Here is a 19,204-nt window from a genome sequence, read left to right on the forward strand (position 1 = left end):
CTTGTGCGCAAAGCACCAATATTCGAGTCCCAACTTCCTCGTTTTATTTAAACTTTCTAAAAGTTTGGATGAATAATCGTGTTTAATCTACTATGTTTTATACTGTATGTATATTTCTTTTTTTTTTACACCAAGAAAATATCATATTGGAAATTCCATTCATCCGAATGCCATCAGTATATTCAGAAATAGACTAAAAACCATGGTGACTAACATGAAATCTAGATGTTCTTATTGGATAATGAGTAACTTGATTGATTGTCTCCTAATAAAATGCATTGTGCCATTTGAGAAGAAAGTAATTATCTACAATGTTGGAAAATACAACCAAATTCTGATACATTAGATGCAATTCCAGATAAATTATCAACAACCAATTTATAATTGTAACAACCCAATCCATGACACTAAAATCAGAAAGATTGAGAGGTTGTGCTAGTACGGTGCTGTAAAATTGAAGATGATTTAAAAAGATTAATTGATATTACCTACATAAACAAAATATATTTATTTTTGGTAGTTTATCACTTAAGAACTGAACTGATAGTTAAATATGTTTGATTTAGTACGATTACGAGATGAGTGATCTTTAGAAAAGTTTTACAAAAAATATGTGATTGAAGAAAAATTTCATATTGATTTGTGAAGATAATCATTAATCCTAGAAGTAGTTACAGTTGATTATCAAAATCTCAAAAAAAATTATATACATAAAGTTTTGATCAATAAAAAGCCTTAACCAATAAAAATATTGAATAAGGTGTTACTATATAAAATATCATAATATTTGAACGGTAAAAAAATCTACAATCAAATATGTTACAACACTCAACAAGAAATTTACAATCAGCTAAGAACCCCCGTGATGGCCTCCAAGAAAGAGAATGTTTTTTCTTCATGTATTGGAGGTGCACCGTACTTAAGAATTGTTTTGGCTACAAAAAATCCCCATTATTGTCATGAATACATATGCCAATGCCATAAAAATTCTTATCAACAAAATTTATAGCGACCAAGTTACAATTCAGATACCCTACATATGGTTTGTACCATTTAAAATTACTGACATTATTCTGTGTACCACTGTGGTCATTTTTCTCTTGAGCCTGCTTCCCTTCATGCATATAATTAGGGGCTAGATGTATGGAGGTTTGAGGAGGTTGAACTATATCATTCCATACCTTGTCATCCTGACTCTACTCTGTCAAAGGTCCCATAGCATGATAGCAAATTTATACTTCTCATTAGTTGTAAGCATTTGTAAATTATTATTAAGATAATTTTTTATTAACTAAAGCAATTTTTGATATTTTAAAATTACTGTTTTAAATACTATTTTCATTTTTATATATTTTATTATTATTAAAGTAATTTTATGTAAGTTAAATCAATTTTACACAATATTTTTTATTGGACAAGATAACTAACTTGAAATAAAACTAAAGTTTATACCAAACAACTTTTAATTTAAAAGGAGTTTGTAAGTTAAAAAATAAAAATTGACGAATAAATTTTACTTTTTTTTTTAGTTTTTATTTTTAACTTTAATTTAAAAGTAAATTTTAACTAGAAAAATAGTCTGGCCGAACATACACTAAGAATTGATTTTGAGTATAAAACTTACAAAATATATGACTCAACAAGGTAAAAAAATTCACAGTTGAACTTACCTTGTCTAACCAGGTAACATTGTCTAGTTGCACGTGATGAGTTGATGACATTTTGTCTTCGTCTATATGACTTCCAACGATGAGATAGAAATAAAGTCATTTTCGTTGCTTACACTTTTCTGACATATGAACAATTCAAAGAATATAACATGGCATGAAAAGAGCTTTCTATTTTTTAGTTTGTAGCCTGCTAGACTGTAAATAAGCAAGGGTAACTACTAATAATTATAGTTCTTAATGTACTGCATGCTTGAATACTCGTTTAAGAGTAGTATAGGTGACTCAGGATAGAAGTATGTCATCCTAATTTTTTGCATCTTTTTCTGACTTTGACGTGAATTTGAGATAAAAATGTGGGTACTTGACACCGATCCAAACAGAGTAATGCAATATTTTACTACGTGCTGCACTTAACTTATATTTTTTATTTTTTCTTCAGTTTTTGCTAAAAAATAGTTGAGCATTTATTGTAGTATCAAACAATTCCTTAGATTAGAGGTGTAAAAACCTTTTTTGGGCTTTAGGGTATGTGCAAGCACCCCATTGCACCGTTCCATTTTTTCTTGTTTTTTTTCTGTAATCATTGCACCGTTTTGTTGGGACAATTATTCGGACAATAATGCTTTGGATTGCAAAAGTCCTAAAAGTCTACAAGAAACTAGGCTAAAAGAGAAGCCCAACACCAACAATGTTCTTGCCACGTTCAAGTTTCTAGGAAATATTTGATATTAAAACTCAAACATCACTTGGCCCATTATTCTTATTGCTTATCACCCATTTGGGCATAAAGGCACATTCAATGTATATCGATCCGCCTACAACCCAAAGGACAATTGTGGTTCAACATATAATTTGGATTTTGTTTTCATGGCTCTTTTGTATTCTCAATGTTAAGTTCTAATGAACAAGAGTTTTTTTATTTTTAAATGAAATCAACACAATTAAATGATAATTTTTTTTCTTAGTTAGCATAAACTATTTTTTTCTTATATTTCAGGTTGCAAGGAGTACATAAATGTTGCTCTTCAAAATAAAATGTTCAAATATTTGTTAAACTCATAATAAGAGAAACAAATGCAAACTCAATGTAGTCCATCTTATTTCATTAATTGGCTATGTGAAGGGAGGGGGGGGGGGGGGTGCAATTAATTGTGTACGGTGCACGTGGTAGCACGTTTGCAATAGAACATGTGTGAGCCACACACGTGTGGGAGGAAGGATGAAAATCATGAAATGAAAATAAATTAAAAATCATAAAACTTAAGTATCTCCTTGGAACCAACCCAAGCTTGATTGAGAAGCCTCATCCTCATACTCAACCTCACAATCACATGATCGCTGACACACACACACACACATCTTGTCTTCCTTTCTGCGTGCTCCCTGCATACCTCTCTATTTTTCTAATTCAAAACCACACCAATAAAGAGAAGCCACTCCAACAACAAATTTTCCCCCCACTTTAGAGATGATACTATTTCCCCCCCTTATTCTTACTTAAAATATACAACAAGCGAACACTAAATAATAATAGTTAAAAATGAATGTTATTATTAAATTTTAAAAAGATGTGAGGTAGTAGTAATTGTGTAAGCAAACCTTATCCATGAGTTACCGAGGGGGTTGATTAGTAACCTGGGGATCAGAGTCCAGGCCATCTGACTCAATCCTTGTTTGTTTTATCTCAATGTATATAAAATGCGAATAATAAGGTAAAATGCTCTCTCAAACACCAGCAGCCACATGATTTTATATCAAGATGTTTTTGAATTTGGAGAAGTCGGTACAGTTATACAACTTTGATGGACCCAAACAAAATACTTATTAAACATTTTCCTTCCTTCTTCATAACTAAGTTTCACTTGTCACATGAAAATTTAATTTTTTTTTTATTTGTGAAAATCGAATATAGGTATATATTAAGAATTTGCAACAATATTTACTTATCATATTCAATCAATGAAAACCTAATCTAATTGCCCAAAGCTTTTCTATTTCGAATTTATATTATTAAGCTTCACTTGATGAGACGTTATATATATAACTATATTCGCTTCTTCAGATTAATCATGCTGCAGAGGCTAGCCGTTATCAATTCTACACAAAAGATTCTTCCAAATTTATGCTGATATAAATAAAAATACTCCAGCTGCCTCCTATTATGTTACAGTCACACACACAAAAAAAGATCCTTGGTAATATAATGGCTACTATGTTGTTAATAGCGAAGCTAGCTAAGAAAGGTTAGGGTTAAAAGAAAAAAGAGTAATCATATAATGAGCACCCATTTAGCTAAGGTAGCAGGTGAGATTAAAGTAAAAATGATCGTAAACAAGGCACGTGGATGAGATCATGGCCATTTTTGGATTAAGTTGAGCTGTAAGCGTCGTGCTGAAACGTGAGAAGGGGAATATAAAAAGAGGCCATGATAGGGCAAGAGAGGTAGAAAGTACAATTAATTGAACTAAACTAATGTAATAAATCAGAATGAATGAAATAAATTAAAACTTCGCACACCTCCCCAAGTAATTAAATTATTAGCAGCAGAGGAACCCGGCTGTAAACTTGGACACTATTGGAGGAGTCACAGCGACAAAACCTGCAAGAGATCGATTCTTTCAGATTAAATTCTACCCCTTTTAATCATTGTTAATTAATACATTAATTATCCAATTATTTACGCTGTAAATGGAGTACAGTATCATTAAACTGAGATTAGTTAAGCTGGATTTTGATTAAAAAAATTTAAAAAATATATTTATTATATAAAAACCTTAAGTCATAATTTTTGTATCTCAATAAAAATATTTAATTTTAATTTTTTTTTAACTGATATCCTTAAAACACGGATTAATAGTTGCCTTTCGAGTGGTTTTACTTTATGGCCAAATTTAGTTTCTAAACTGACATGTTGAGGAAAGTGAGTAGTGTGTGTCCGTGGCCATAGCTGTTTTCTTTCCAAAGTGACAGCCCACCATTGTGCTGCTGCTTAACACTTGATTCCTGTTCAAACCACATGATCATTATTCATTGCATCAACTAATCCTTCTTCTTTTTCCTCTGCTCATTTTTACTTTACATACAATAGACTTATTGTGAACACATTCCTAACATACCAATCCTTCAAATATACTACTAATTATACAAAGAATCTCAATCAAAAGTAATCAGTACCATGTCAGTGTCTGGTGTTACTTCATTAGCATGAAACTTCAATAGTTTAACTAAGTTTTCTTCTATCTGCAAGTTGACAATTTCATAGGTTAAGCAACCAATTAATGACATGCCAAAAATGACGTTTGTTAATAAAAAAAATGAGGCATTGATCATATATAAAAGACACTTGAATATTTGAAAAAAAAATGATTTTTGAAGTTTATCAAGTATAAATTAAAAACACATATTTCTGTAATTAAGGGTACTGATCATAAAAGATTCTAGCATTAAGGATATTGGTATAAATTGCCTTTTAAAAAAGACATGATTATATTTAATTGAATTTACAATTTATTCTATTAATTATCTTTCTAATTACACTTGATAAAAATACAAGAAATAAAATAAATTATAATAAAAAATAATATTTTTCTCTTAATAAATAAATAAAATTTTCAAATAACAGTTATCTTCAAACAAAGAAATCAGACTTTACTATTTTTCCAGTATTTGCAATTCATTTACTACCTATATTATGACTAGGTTGGTGATGTAGTTATTCATTAATGAAAAAAAAACTAGTACTGTTAACTCATGATCATCGTTGTCTTCCAAGTTAAAGAGAAGGAGGGCACACAATACACATGCCAACTACTTAACTCCATGGAAGATTTTGAAAGGAAGAAGCTGCAAGGGCAACAATAATTTGGAGTTGGTTTTTAAAGAATATTTAAACCATTACTAGAAAGTAAAAAAAGAGGGAAACAGAAAAGAAAATCTGGAATGCAAAATGAAAGTGGTTTAATTAACTTTACAGAACTTGCAAGTCACCTCCCCTATTATTATTAAAAAATGTTTTGTATGTGTGTGCATGAAAAAAGATGCTCCAATGCGTGAGAAATTTCACTTGTGCCACTCCTTTACTCCTCAAAACCCCACCATCAGTGTCTCACACAGCAAACCAAAGCAAAGGAATCCTCATTCCTTCCATCAAAACGGTGCGCTTCGCTCCCTCTCTCTAAAACCAACACATACTACTTCTCTTCAGCTTCTCCCACTAAAACACACTATCTATATGGAAGTGCCGGAATACTTCGTCGGAAGCTTTTTTGGCACCGGAGGAGCCGAACAGTTCTGCCCTCCGGAGAAGCGCCACTCCGACCAGAAAACCGGCGAGCCTTTCGCCATTGACGACCTCCTCGACTTCTCCCACGCCGACGCCATTATGTCCGACGGTTTCTTCGACAATGTCGCCGGAAACTCCACCGACTCCTCCACCGTCACCGCCGTCGACAGCTGCAACTCCTCAATTTCGGGCAGCGACAACCGCTTCGCCACCACCATTGTCCCTCGCGGCTTCCCCAGTGATCCTCAATTCTCCGGAGAACTCTGCGTTCCGGTAAGTAATTCTCAGAACTCAAACACGGAATGACGAAATAAACAGATGATTGTAATAATTCGAATAAATTAAATTTATTAATTAATTTTGAAATTGAGTTTTCTCCGCGCGTGATTTTTAACAGTATGATGAAATGGCGGAACTGGAATGGCTCTCTAACTTCGTGGAAGACTCGTTCTCCGCCGAGGAGGAGCTGAAGACGCTGCAGCTACTCTCCGGCGCCGCCGCCGCGTCCACCGCCATTGGCGCGAAACCGCAGACGCCGGAGTCCTCCTCCTCCACCGACACGCTTCCGCCGTTCGCCTCCGACGACACCTTGCGAAACGCACCGTTTCTCCACTCGGAAACGCCTCTCCCGGGGAAGGCGCGCAGCAAGCGCTCACGGGCGGCGCCGGGGGACTGGTCCACGCGCCTGCTCCACCTGGTCGCGACGGAGCAGGAGAAGCTGCCGCAGCTAAAGGCGGAGCCGGCGAAGAAGAGAGAAGGAACGAATGCGGAGTGTTCCGGACGCAAATGCCTGCACTGCGGTACGGAGAAGACGCCGCAGTGGAGAACGGGACCGATGGGACCGAAGACGCTGTGCAACGCGTGCGGCGTAAGGTTCAAGTCCGGGAGGCTGGTGCCGGAGTACCGACCGGCAGCGAGTCCAACGTTCATGTCAACGAAGCATTCGAATTCGCATCGGAAGGTTTTGGAGCTGAGGCGGCAGAAGGAGCTGCAGCGACAGCAGCACCAGCAATTGATGAGTCAAAGTTCAATTTTCGGCGTATCCAACGGTGAGGATGAGTTCTTGATCCATCATCATCACCAGCATTGTGGGCCAGACTTTAGACACGTTATTTAGAGTACCTAGTTTAAATTTTTTAATTTTAATTAAGGGTGCAGGTCTAAGTTTAAACTTTAAACTATCGTCAGCTTCGGCACTCCTTTTTTTCTTTCTTATCTGAAAAATTTTGAATTCTTAGCTTTTTCTAATTTTCTCTTCTTCCTTTATGGCAGAAAGTCAGAAAAGAAAAGGAAAAAAAAAGGGCAATAGAATCATGGGGAAGGGTTAAAAATAGGGAGGGAGAGCTTCATTCGGTTGTAGAATCTACTCTTGATTGTTTTCTCTTTTTTATTTTATATTTTTGCCCTATTTGGAAAATTCGGAATCAAAATCTTAGTTTTATTGGAAATAAAAATAAATGAATAGAAATAATTTGCTGAGTAGCGGGAAAAAAAATTAACTGGTGTGGTCAACGTAAATGTAGTACACTCGTTTATTATTTTTATTTAATTACTGAAAAAATAGTTAAAGTAATAATAATCATTTATAAAAAAATATTGAAAAAATATCAGTGCAAAGCTTTTTTCATTAATTGTGCATATAAACTAACAAATTACATGAAAGGATGTGATAAAAAAATATCTATTTATATAGAAGATAATTATTATGCGTAAAAGGAAAAAAAAACACGGTTTCACTTTTCTAAAATCCACTGGTTCATGGCAAACTATATATGGAACCTGGATTTCTTACATACCATGGAATTTTCAGCTTTATTCAATAAAAATAATAAATTGGCAAGCAATAGATGGTTGCTTGATACATAATTTGGTCAATTGGCAATCATGAAACAATGTGTTCATCTTTTGCCTTATAAAAAAAGGTGGGTTACTCCTCTTCATTTCTATAAACTCGTGAATGGTGTAATTCATCTAAATTTTCTTTCTCGTCACAAAAGAATATACAACAACAACGCCTTATCCCACTAGGTGAGATATATTCAGGCGAATTGAAATGCATCGTGAGAGGGTACCGAGGACCCAAATTGGTGGGGATTAGAGAAGAAGTGTGAAATACTAAATATAAATATATAAATATAAGGATTGCATGGATTTCAGTGAAATTATGAAATTGAAAGATTTTCATGGTTAGCCACTGGCCAGTTGTGCATCGTCCTCTGTACGTAGTAGCATCTATACATGGAAGTGCGTTAAAGGAAAGGGAAAGAATGAAATTATGAAACCAACGTGGGAGGGATTAAGAGGAATATAATTAAAAGAATAAATGGCTGCTTAGCTTGCAAAATGGTGCAACAAGGTCATGTGAGTTGAGTTGTGAGGGATTGTTAAATAAAGAAAGAATTAGGTACACATTGAGGGCTGATATAACTGTCCACCTGATCCAAGACATTTCCCCTTCCTATGGGCTCCACTCTTTCACTGTGATATATTCATATTCCTAGGTTGCCATTAAGCATGGTGGTCATCAAAGTCATTTTTTAACTAATTCAAGCTTCAGCATATCGTGTTACTACGCTTACTAGGTTCCACTCTATGATTATTATTTTCTTAATTTCCCTCTTAAAAAATTTAAAGTGCCAAAACTTAGAAGATAAAGTAACTAATCATGAACCAATAATAGATTCCCTTATGGCGTGTATGCATGTGTAGTAGAAAACTAGAAATAGAACATTTGAGATATGAGAAGCAACACACATATATATATATATACTCCTAATTGATTAATGGGTCAACCAAAAACATTAATATGAAAAATAATAAAATATTTTCTTTGAACTTTTGACGTTATGCGTCACCTTCATCTTCCTAATTGATATAGATTTTAGCTAGTTATACTTACTGACAACTGGTGATTTCCCGCGAGTAAACCAAAGTTGAAAAGTAACAACTAATTACCACCTAAAGAATGTGAAAAATCAAAAAATAAAATAAAATAGAAGGATAAGTTTATTTGAACTGCCTTGATCCACTCGATCGGCATCAGCTCTTAAACGTAACTATGTAAAAATGAACTACACCTCAATTTCAACCTTTCATTGTCATTCTGTTTTACCGTCCAAGATAGGTAAACATAAATATATATATTTATTATATGAAATCAATCATATGTATATAAAATTAAAAAAATGATGAGAAAAATGCATAAATTTAAAATTATTAACATTAACTTAATATTTAAAATCATGGAATTACAATTAAATTCATTAATTAAAAAATGAGAATTATATCATTCTGAGTTTCAATGAATTTCATTTAATAATAAAAATTGTGTGAAAAATGTGTTAAAATGTCTTGCTAGATATTTGTTATATCCTTGGAACACGTGATTTTCACTTTTGATATTCAAACCTGAAAAAAGAAACAGTATTAATTGTTAGTATTTACCAAAGCCTTTTGTAAGAGAACGGTTATGAATGTTTTCCAGTCAATAGTTGAAAAGTAAATAGGTAACAGACAAAAGCTAACCATTTTTTTTATTACACTATTAAGCATCAAAGGAGTTACTTTTAAAAAGAAAAGAAAAAGAGAATTAAAGGCTTATGAGTTATGAGGCTTTTCATGCAACATTGAAAACTGCATGGCTAGCTAGGACATCCGTTATATATATACATTATACAGACTATATACACAGACTTAGTTACCTTAAGAGCCGATTTATTTTGAAGAAAGAGTACACAGAAAGTACAGTGTATGTACACATTGGTGTGTAGCCAATGTCGGTATATATATATATATATATATATTAATCGAAAACATTTTTTAGGTTCTATAGGATAGGATGGTGGAGAGGTTGAAGTTATGATGATATACGAAACGAAGGAAGAAGCAAGGCGACACATGAAGGGAAATTGTAGTGAAGATATATAATAGATGCATGTGGGTGATGAAACCAAGCACATGCGGTACGTGACGTGCATGACTGTTACTTTGTTGCTGATAGATAATGTATCCAAAAAATTCACGATATGGCTTTGCTGCTGCATGCCCCATTGTCAAGGGGGATCTTTTCATGTTGATCATGAGTTCTTGTCCCCTCACACCACCCACCCCCACTCCTCTCACCTTTTGGGGCCTTTTAAATTATTGCTATGTTTACTTCTTCTTTTTTTTCTAGCCTTAATTATTATTAATATGAAATTATTCCCATTAAAAATATTCATTAATTTTTATTAGAAATTGTGAGTGCATAAAAGATAAACATTTTTCTTTTAACATAATTTATTTCATATCTAAAAATCAATCAATATTTGAACCCTAGACGATTTAATTAAGGGATATAGGTCGCTTCTAATTTGATTTTCTTTGTTGGTGTTTACTTAGTTAACAGTTTTGGTAAAATGGCACGCCCAGGGGTTTGCTCGTAATTTTGCAAGCACGCTCATTGCGTTTTTTGTCATTATGCAAAGGGAAGAAAGCGGGGTAGAATTAGTAGTAGAAACTTGGAGAAGCTCACACATGGAAAAATATATTGCAGGAGTTCAAACTTCCAAGCTTTTGTTACCCCACAATTTTATATTGCTTTCTTGCAATTTAAGTGTTTCTTTCTTTGTACTTTCTGTATTAGCATATGAGGAACTAGGGTGTACGACTCGAACCCAGTGACGGACCTGTATATATATATATATATATATATATATATATATATATATATATATATATAAGGGATGCAGGTGCACCTCCTGATTTTGATAAAATTATTATTAAGTATTTAAAATTTTTTTTATTTTGCTCCCCCTAATCTTATATATTTGAATCCATTGTTGTATAAATTTGTATGTAGTTAAAATTGTACAAATACACCACTTAACTTGAATAAAATTATATAATTTATTTGTTTTTCTTTCTTTATTATTATTTTTCTCTAACTAAAGTAAATTTTTATCCTTTTCTATCCTTTTATTTTTTCTCACACACATTTTCTTTTCATTCCATAAAAGTCTTTTTTATTTTTTTTCTTTCTCTTTCATTACTTAAGTTACTTACCTCTTTCATTTCTACTCTTCACATTTTCTGGTGATGGTTATTTCGCTTCTACTTTAAACTCTCCCACATGCTTGCATAGAGAAGTTAGAAAAATAAAGATCTCATGGGTGTTATATGAGACTGCAAGTCTACAAGAGCAAGGAAAATCAAAGCAAGCAAAGAAAGATTTAGGTACCAAATTACCAATAACAGTTATAACTTATAAACATGTCTTTGGTTATGTGCTTTTTCACAAATCTTTTTCTTTTTTTCCCCTTAAGTTTGATATATAAATAATATAATTACATATTAATTATGTTTGATGAATTTATAGATTTTTAATTTTTATGGATATTTTAAATTTAGAATTATTAATTTCTTTTAAATTGTAAATAGATCATGGATAGTTTTTGAAGAGGAAATTACCATCAAATGAGCAACAATCTTAATCAAAATCTTGTGAATCAAGTCTCCAACAACTACGAATTGAAATTAATTTGGAAGACTTGCCATTAGATCCAGGAAAACGAATTAAAATTTCAGCATGTTATCCTAATGATCAAGATAAGATATGGAGAGCATATTTACAAAGAGGACCATGCCAACCTACTTAACATAATTTTTCCCAAAGAAAAATTGGAAACTCTTTAAGAAGATTTTGTCCTTCTTGGTTTAATGAATTTGGCAACTGGTTGGAGTATAGCATAGAAAAAGATGTTGCATTTTTCTTGTGTTGTTATCTTTTTAGGCATGATTTTGGAAAGCAATCAGGTGGTGATACATTTGTGATAGAACAATTAACAAATTGAAATAAGAAAGAAAGACTTTCATCTCATGTTGGAGGTCCTAATAGTGCTCATAACATTGCTTGGAGGAAGTGTCAAGATTTAATGAATCAAAATCAATATATTGAAGTTGCTATATCTAAACAATCTGAACAAGTTCATGACTTGTATCGAAGGCGTTTGACAGCGTCAATTGATTGTATTCGTTTTCTATTAAAACTAAGATTAACTTTCCGTGGTCATGATGAATCAACCAATTCTGCTAACCAAGGTAATTTCCTGGAACTTCTTAAATTTCTTGCTGAACACAATGAATCAATAAATCATATTGTCTCGGAAAATGCTCCAAAAAATCATCAATTAATTGCTCCAAAAGTCCAAAAAGATATTGTTAATGTTGCTACATTGGAAACCACTAATGCTATTATTACTGATCTTGGAGATGAATTATTTGTTATCATTGTTGATGAAGCACGTGACATATCAAACAAGGAGCAAATGGCTATTGCTTTGCGTTATGTTAACAAAAATGGGAGTATCGTTGAGTGTTTTTTTGGTATGATTCATGTTAAAGATACTACAACTTTATCATTGAAAATGACAATTGATGAATTGTTTTGTAAACATGGGCTTAGTATATCAAGAATTCGTGAACAAGGTTATGATGGTGCTAGCAACATGCAAGGGGAATTTTGTGGTCTCAAAAGTTTGATCTTAAAGGAGAATTCATTTGTTTTTTATGTACATTGTTTTGCTCATAAGTTACAACTCACATTAGTTGCTATTGCAAAAAATCACATTCAAGTTACCTCTCTTTTTAATTTGGTGTCCACTTTATTAAATGTTATTGGGAGATCTTGCAAACGACGTGACATGCTTCGTGAAAAACAAATAAATTATGTTAGAGAGGCATTGGGAAAAGGAGAAATTCCTAATGGATAAGGTTTGAATCAAGAAACTAGTCTTAAACGAGCTCTTGATACTCGTTGGGGTTCACATTATGCAACTTTGATCAATTTGACATTGATGTATTCTTCTATAATTGATGTTTTTGAAATTATAAAAGAAGATGGATCAAATGCAAATCAAATAGCTGAAGCAAATGGTCTTTTACATTTGCTAGAGGATTATGATTTTGGTACTTATGTCTTTATCTTCATATGCATAATGATAATTATTATTAATTTATATTATTTGAAAAGTAAATTTTCCCTATTAACTCAGGGTCTTAGATCTGCAACTGATCGAACCTAATTTCGTGGGCAGGAGTCTATACTGGTAATATAGGGGTGTGCAAAAAAATCATTACATTCTAACTGGTTTGTAATCAAATTAGAACTGAATCAATTTTCATCCGAACCAATTTTTTTAAAAAAAGTGCATTATTATATAAAAGAGATTCGGTTAAATGAACTATTTAAAAAAAAGGTTTGATTTAACTTAACCTCCTTTAAAAAATAGACAATTTGAAAAACAGTTTAAAATCGATTTGATTTTAAAAATTAATTTAAAACTGGTTTAGAACTCATTCAATCGAGATTTTTTTTTAAAATCATTTCTCATATATTGGTTTAAAAACCAAACCAGTTAGAAATCAATTTAATTAGATTTTTTTTTCTGAACTGATTTTTTATACCCCTAACTAGCATGTTACAAAGAGATTCTATATATATATATATATATATATATATATATATATATATATATATATATATATGTCATCTGCCTCAGAAAAGCAGATGCCGATTGGTTTTAGAGTTTGAAAACTGTCATAAACATGGTAGAAGGAAAAATAAAGAGGTGAGATTAATTTTAGCACAAATCTTGAACGCATTTAATGGGAGTAAAATTTTTCACCTATCAGCCAACTCACATTTGAAGTAAGTAAACTGTAAAAGTAAGCTAAAGGGAAAAATAAATATTACCATATAACGATTGCGATGTACTGTATAATAGCCTTTCAATTGGTTAAGTATTATCTTGCGTGTAGAAATTGTTTATAATTAATTTCAAGGCTTCATGTTGTTATTAAGTTTATAATTTTTTTTTTATTGTGTAAAATATTGAGATCATTTTCTGTCTTATAAAACACTACGAAGAAAAGGATCCAAATTAAAGTAAAATTGTTTTTTATCACATAAGTATACTTGATAAATATTCATATAAAATTATGTTATATATTGACAGTATATATAAATAAAATTTCTTTATAATTTGTATGAAGATATTTAATTCTAGACTTTTTGTTTGAATTGAATAAGGATTTTAATTTGTTACAGCACAATACACGGGTTTATATATAGGGTCATTGGTGAGTCATTGTCGTCATCAGGTGATAAACAAAGCTAGCAAGAAACATTATGGCTTCTTGGAAAAGTTGTGCGGTGTGTGTAAACTTCTTTCATTGTACGTGATTTGGCTCCAACCTTTCATGGATATGGTAGATAAAAACTAGTTCAAATTTCTATCTCTTATTTTCATATTTAGGGCGTGAATGTTTTTTTATGATGTATTAAAAAAATCAATAAGCGGAACTTAATTTATGGTTTCTTACTTCTTCCATGTGCTGTTCTCTCCATATATAGAGAGAGAGAAAGTTAAACACATTTATTTCACAGAACAGGAGCAGTGATAGAAACATCGAAAATATGAAACACTTTTTTCATGAAATACACATGAAAGTACGGACTTTTCTTTTCTAGCTAATTCATTGTTACAACCGCAGAATAATTTCTAAGGGTATACACGAATTAGTTTTTTTTTTTTTTTTGGAACAGCATACATGAATTAGTTTGCTTTGGGTTCTATTAAAGTCATTACTCCAACTAACAAAAATACTTAAAGGTTAGTTTTAGGTTGTCTTGGAGTCATGACCGATGCTAAATTTGTCGAAGCTAATCTTTAGCGTCGGCTTCTTTGAAGTTGACACCAAAGTGGGAGTTATGACAAATTATAAAAATAAAATTCACACTAACGTCAAAATCTATTTTGGCCGACACAAACAGATGAAGAAGGGGAAAATTATATAAAAAAAATTAAAATATGATTTTCGTCATCATAAATATAAAAAATATTTAGAATTCGTTCTCGAAAAATTTTTGGTCAATTTTTCATCCTCATAAAATTGAAACGTGTCAAAATTTGGTTCGGAGTTAGATTTAGATATATTCAAACCTACATGTCTGAAAAATGCGCACATAAGTAGTCTAATAGCCAATTGGACATTGCCACATGTTAAACACTAACCCTATCTCTCTTTTGAATGGACCATTCGGCTCCAAATCCCTCTCCTCACTTCCTACGGCCCCCTCCCTCTAACAACATAGATCTGGGTGAACAAGCCTCTGGTTGTTGCGGAGGATGGCAACATTGAGGGTCTCAATTTGGAGCGAGTTTGACTTGGGCTTTGGAGTTGAAGTAGAAGCAACAGAGGAACCCATTTGACGTCGTCATCTTTGTTTACCACAAGGCCATCGAGTGCTTCACCAAGCACAGGCCGTCGAGAGCTTCACTAGCACAGGCTTAGGACAGTGTACACTGAGGTAAACAAATTTTGGGATTAAAATGAGGGAAGAGACTAGTATTTCATCAAATTCAATAAACAAGCATAGTGTTTCAAATTCAACCTCATCTACCTCATCTTCCCCTTTTTCATGTTGTTCTTCCTTTTATTAATTTAGTTTAATTTAATTATTTTGTTGCTTAATTGTTGAGTTGTGTGGTTTGGTTGATGTTCTTATGGGATTGCGAAGCTTGATTGTTAGTTCTTTGTTTCAATTTGTCAATTCTTTATTTGAGCTGAGTTTGGGTATTTCAACTAGGGTGTATATAGTAGGATTCATACTTTGTTGGTTTAAGAGATAATTTTACAATGGTTATAATTTTAATGGATGTAAAAAGTTGAAAATTTTGACTTTTTCCACATTAGCATTCATGTAGATTTGGTTATATGAACCTAGCTTTAGGTCAAATTTTGACATATTTTAATTTTACAATAACAAAAAACATACTAAAAATTTTACAGATCAAATTCTGAATATTTTCATATTTATAAAGAAGAAAAACATATTTTAACCTTAAAAAATTGTTAGTATTATCGAAAGTTTAACTTTATTGCCATCTCAAAGCCTCTATTGTTGCTTAAGTGACATCTTTTTCCTCTTATTTTCTCCCCCTTTTTTTTCTCTTGTCTGTGCTCTTTCTGTTTACTAGTTCTTATTTTCATTTATCTCCATCACCACGCTTTGTCATCGTTGCTATTGGAAGCAATTTTCAGTACCCTGCTTGGCATTAACACAAACTAGAATTCGTGTTGACTACCCATCAACACAGAACATTGTCGTTGAAATTTACTGTTAATTGATTGACAAGTGTACCAAATGTCCAAGTAATAAAGACTCAAAAGTTCGAGTGTCGATTTTCACAGGAACTTTGTTTTGTACTTGTGTTGAATAATTTCCAATTTATAAGAGAAAAAGATAAGATGAGGTATAAAAGATAAATATAGAAGAACAAAGTATAAAATAATAACTATTAATAGAAAACAAAAGAAATAATAGGGAATTCAATTAGATGAGAATGTTAGGACCTAACATGCCTTATTTGTCTAAGATGTATTATTTGTGATTTTTCTATCAATCAGGTGAATTTATCCTACCCACATCTGTTAGAACACTTGCCCCTAATGTCTCACGATGACAAGTCTATTTTACCTATCTATCTCCCAAATGTCTTTGTAAAGAGTCAATAGATAAAATGTATGAAGTTATAATTCTAGATGTTTGCTTTGATGCATGGACATAATGCAATCAGTCTATGTCTAACAATGATTTTATTAAGATATCCCTTCCTTTTCGTTCTATTAGAAATTATCCTCTGTCGAGCGACTAATTCCTAAAATAGATGCATGCAAAACCTTCCTTGTTTTTTCTATTAAGGATTACCCTCTCTCAAGAACCTAACCCCAAAGATAATACAAAGATGAATAATGCATGAAATTAAAACTAAGAAATGATAATAGGAAAAAAAACACCTGTTTGCATTGATAAATATGAAGTGTACAATACATCTTTTGGCTTTTTAGGCTTGTTAAGTCCTAACTAAGGGTTTAGCCTCTTATAGCCATAAGGGGCCTTACAATAGAAAAAATGTATAGAAAAGAGATGGAAAAAAGGAATAAAAGATGATGGAAAAAAGGAAGAATTTCCTAAGGAAGAGTTTTCAGGCTTTAGGTGTGTATTAGAGTGCTCTGAGACTCAGTGTGTCTTTGGTGGAGTGGACTTGGGCTTGACTCTCATCTTATAGTTGTTGGAGTGGACTTGAGCTTGATGTCAAAAAATCTTTCTTATTTATATTTTTGATATCTTCTGAATTTTTTATTGCTTTTAATCTCTCATTTTCATATCTACAAGTCATAAATAAGAAAAATATCAATTCCTATTATTTAAGCCAAAAATAACTACTAAATAAATATTTTTAAATATATTTTTATCATAAAAAATAACTCATATTTAACCGTTATCATTTATCTTGCCCAAAACCTACAATCTAATGAATCCCACAACCAAAACTTGCGACCAATAGAAATAGGAGAGAAAAATATTAGAGAAAAATAGCACTAGAGAAAAAGAAGAGAGTGAAAGAAATGAGAGATAAGGGAGGGAAAAATATTGAGGTAGAGATGAGAGATTGAGAGAAGAAGAAAGAGAGGGTTTAAAATTAGTAGGAGGAGGAGGCAAGGGAGGTTTTGGTTATTCATGCTCAAATTTCCGATATTTTTTAAACATTATATTAATTAGCGTCTAACAAACTCTTTGGTCAACACTCACTACAACATTTATTACCATTTGATATGCCCTTTATTTTATTATTATTAAAGTTATCGTTTACCTTATCGATGCTAACTTAAATATCTTGATTAATGTTAGTTTCTTCTTCTTGACTTAAATAAACCAAAAGTAATTTTTAAACTTAAATATAAATAAATTTAAACAATTTTCACCCTATTTAATGATATTATTTTAAAAATATATTTCAATTAATTGAAATTCTATTTTTAATTATTCTTTTTTATTTTTAAAATTAATTTCAAACAAAATATACTTTAAGAAAATGTTTTTTTTTTCTTCAGAATCTGTTTGGATGGAGTATTTAAAGCAAAGAAAGTAATTTTTTAGAGGATTTAAAATTTCTAAGTCTAAAATTTTCTTTTGGATGTCTTGTTCACTGAAATTTGAAATTTCAGTATTTTAATAGATAATTTTTAATTAACTAAAATTTTGGAATTCTAAATTCTGTTTATAGAGAGGAAATTCTAAGATGCATTGCCTGCAACAAGTGAATCTTCTCGAATGCGCTCTTTGAAACATAGAGCTTCATTATCGCCTCTTGAATCCTTGGTGTTCCCTTGAGATCCACCTACACCTCCAATATCTCTGGCACCTTGTGCCTCAGATCTCTACATATCTTCATCAGTTCAACCAACTCCTTCGACCTAAAACAGAACGAAATCATTTTTGAGGTTTTCACCGAGAGCTGATTCTTCAGCCTCTGCAAGAAGCTTCCAGATCATTTCCACGACGTAGTAGTCCTCCGCCACCTTCTCGAAGGTTCTGGAGAGGACTGCATTTGCGATCCTCTCTAGAACCTTCCGAGACGCATGGATCCATGACTCAGCGATCTGGTGCGTCGCGTACAACACATGGTTCTCGTGATTCTCCATGCGCTCATCGTACGACGTCATCTTCAACACGTGGATCTCGTTCAGCTTGCAGAGGTCGTAGAGCAGGCTTGATTTCCCGCTTGGTTCGGCTCGCCCAAACCTAGCGTGTAGGAATACCTCTTCATTTGACATTCAACCAAGAGAAGGATCCTTTGCGCTACATCCTTGGATTTGTATCAAATATAAAATTTTGAAAATGAAAAAAATTATTTTTTTTTATCCAAACACACAATTTTAAAAATGAAGGAATTTCAATTGAAGCATTTGAAATTCTTAGAATTTAAAATTCTTTAGAATTTTAAATTATCTCATCCAAATACACTCTAAATGCAAATAAAAAATAAATTATATTAATTAACTAATTTTATTAATTAGTGGAAAAGTTTGTTAATTTTGCTTATGTTTAAGTTAGGAGGAAGTACTTTCAAATTTAGTGTAGGTCAAGTTGATGCTATTTAATAAAAAAATCAAAATGAAATGAAAATTTTCAAGGTTGTGTCCATGCTAGCGTTGATATCGTGGTTAATGTAACCTTTCAACTCTAATACTTACATTTCTTGTAGAATTTTCCTTAACGATAATATAAACAGTAACTATACTACTAATTGATCATTAACATTTTGTATTATATTTGACAAGATTTTAAAAGAAAATTTAATTTATTTGTGTAATTTAAAAGATTATTTAACTAATTTAAGCCACAACTCTCGTAAATAGCTTTACA

General features: G+C 32.1%; 1 protein-coding gene and 1 pseudogene across 1 annotated transcript; one reads left to right on the forward strand and one right to left on the reverse strand.

The window, feature by feature from the left end:
- Positions 1–5,701: 5,701 nt before the first annotated feature.
- LOC114417993 (GATA transcription factor 9-like) lies at positions 5,702–7,369 on the forward strand. The gene is made up of 2 exons (XM_028383101.1): positions 5,702–6,225; positions 6,350–7,369. The coding sequence occupies exons 1-2, from the start codon at positions 5,716–5,718 to the stop codon at positions 7,067–7,069; spliced, it is 1,230 nt and encodes a 409-aa protein (XP_028238902.1). The 5' UTR covers positions 5,702–5,715; the 3' UTR covers positions 7,070–7,369.
- Positions 7,370–18,056: 10,687 nt separating this feature from the next.
- LOC114419220 lies at positions 18,057–18,673 on the reverse strand (annotated as a pseudogene).
- Between the last annotated feature and the right edge of the window lie 531 nt (positions 18,674–19,204).

This window comes from Glycine soja, chromosome 7 (genome assembly GCF_004193775.1).
Source record: "Glycine soja cultivar W05 chromosome 7, ASM419377v2, whole genome shotgun sequence".
NCBI classification, from domain to species: Eukaryota; Viridiplantae; Streptophyta; class Magnoliopsida; order Fabales; family Fabaceae; genus Glycine; species Glycine soja.

What these genes read in the sequence shown, in the direction of transcription:
- LOC114417993 (XM_028383101.1), top strand. Translation starts at nt 5,716, where the DNA reads ATGCGTGAGAAATTTCACTTGTGCCACTCCTTTACTCCTCAAAACCCC. An exon ending in CCGGAGAACTCTGCGTTCCG is followed by an intron (nt 6,226 to 6,349) that starts GTAAGTAATTCT and finishes GATTTTTAACAG; the next exon opens with TATGATGAAATGGCGGAACT.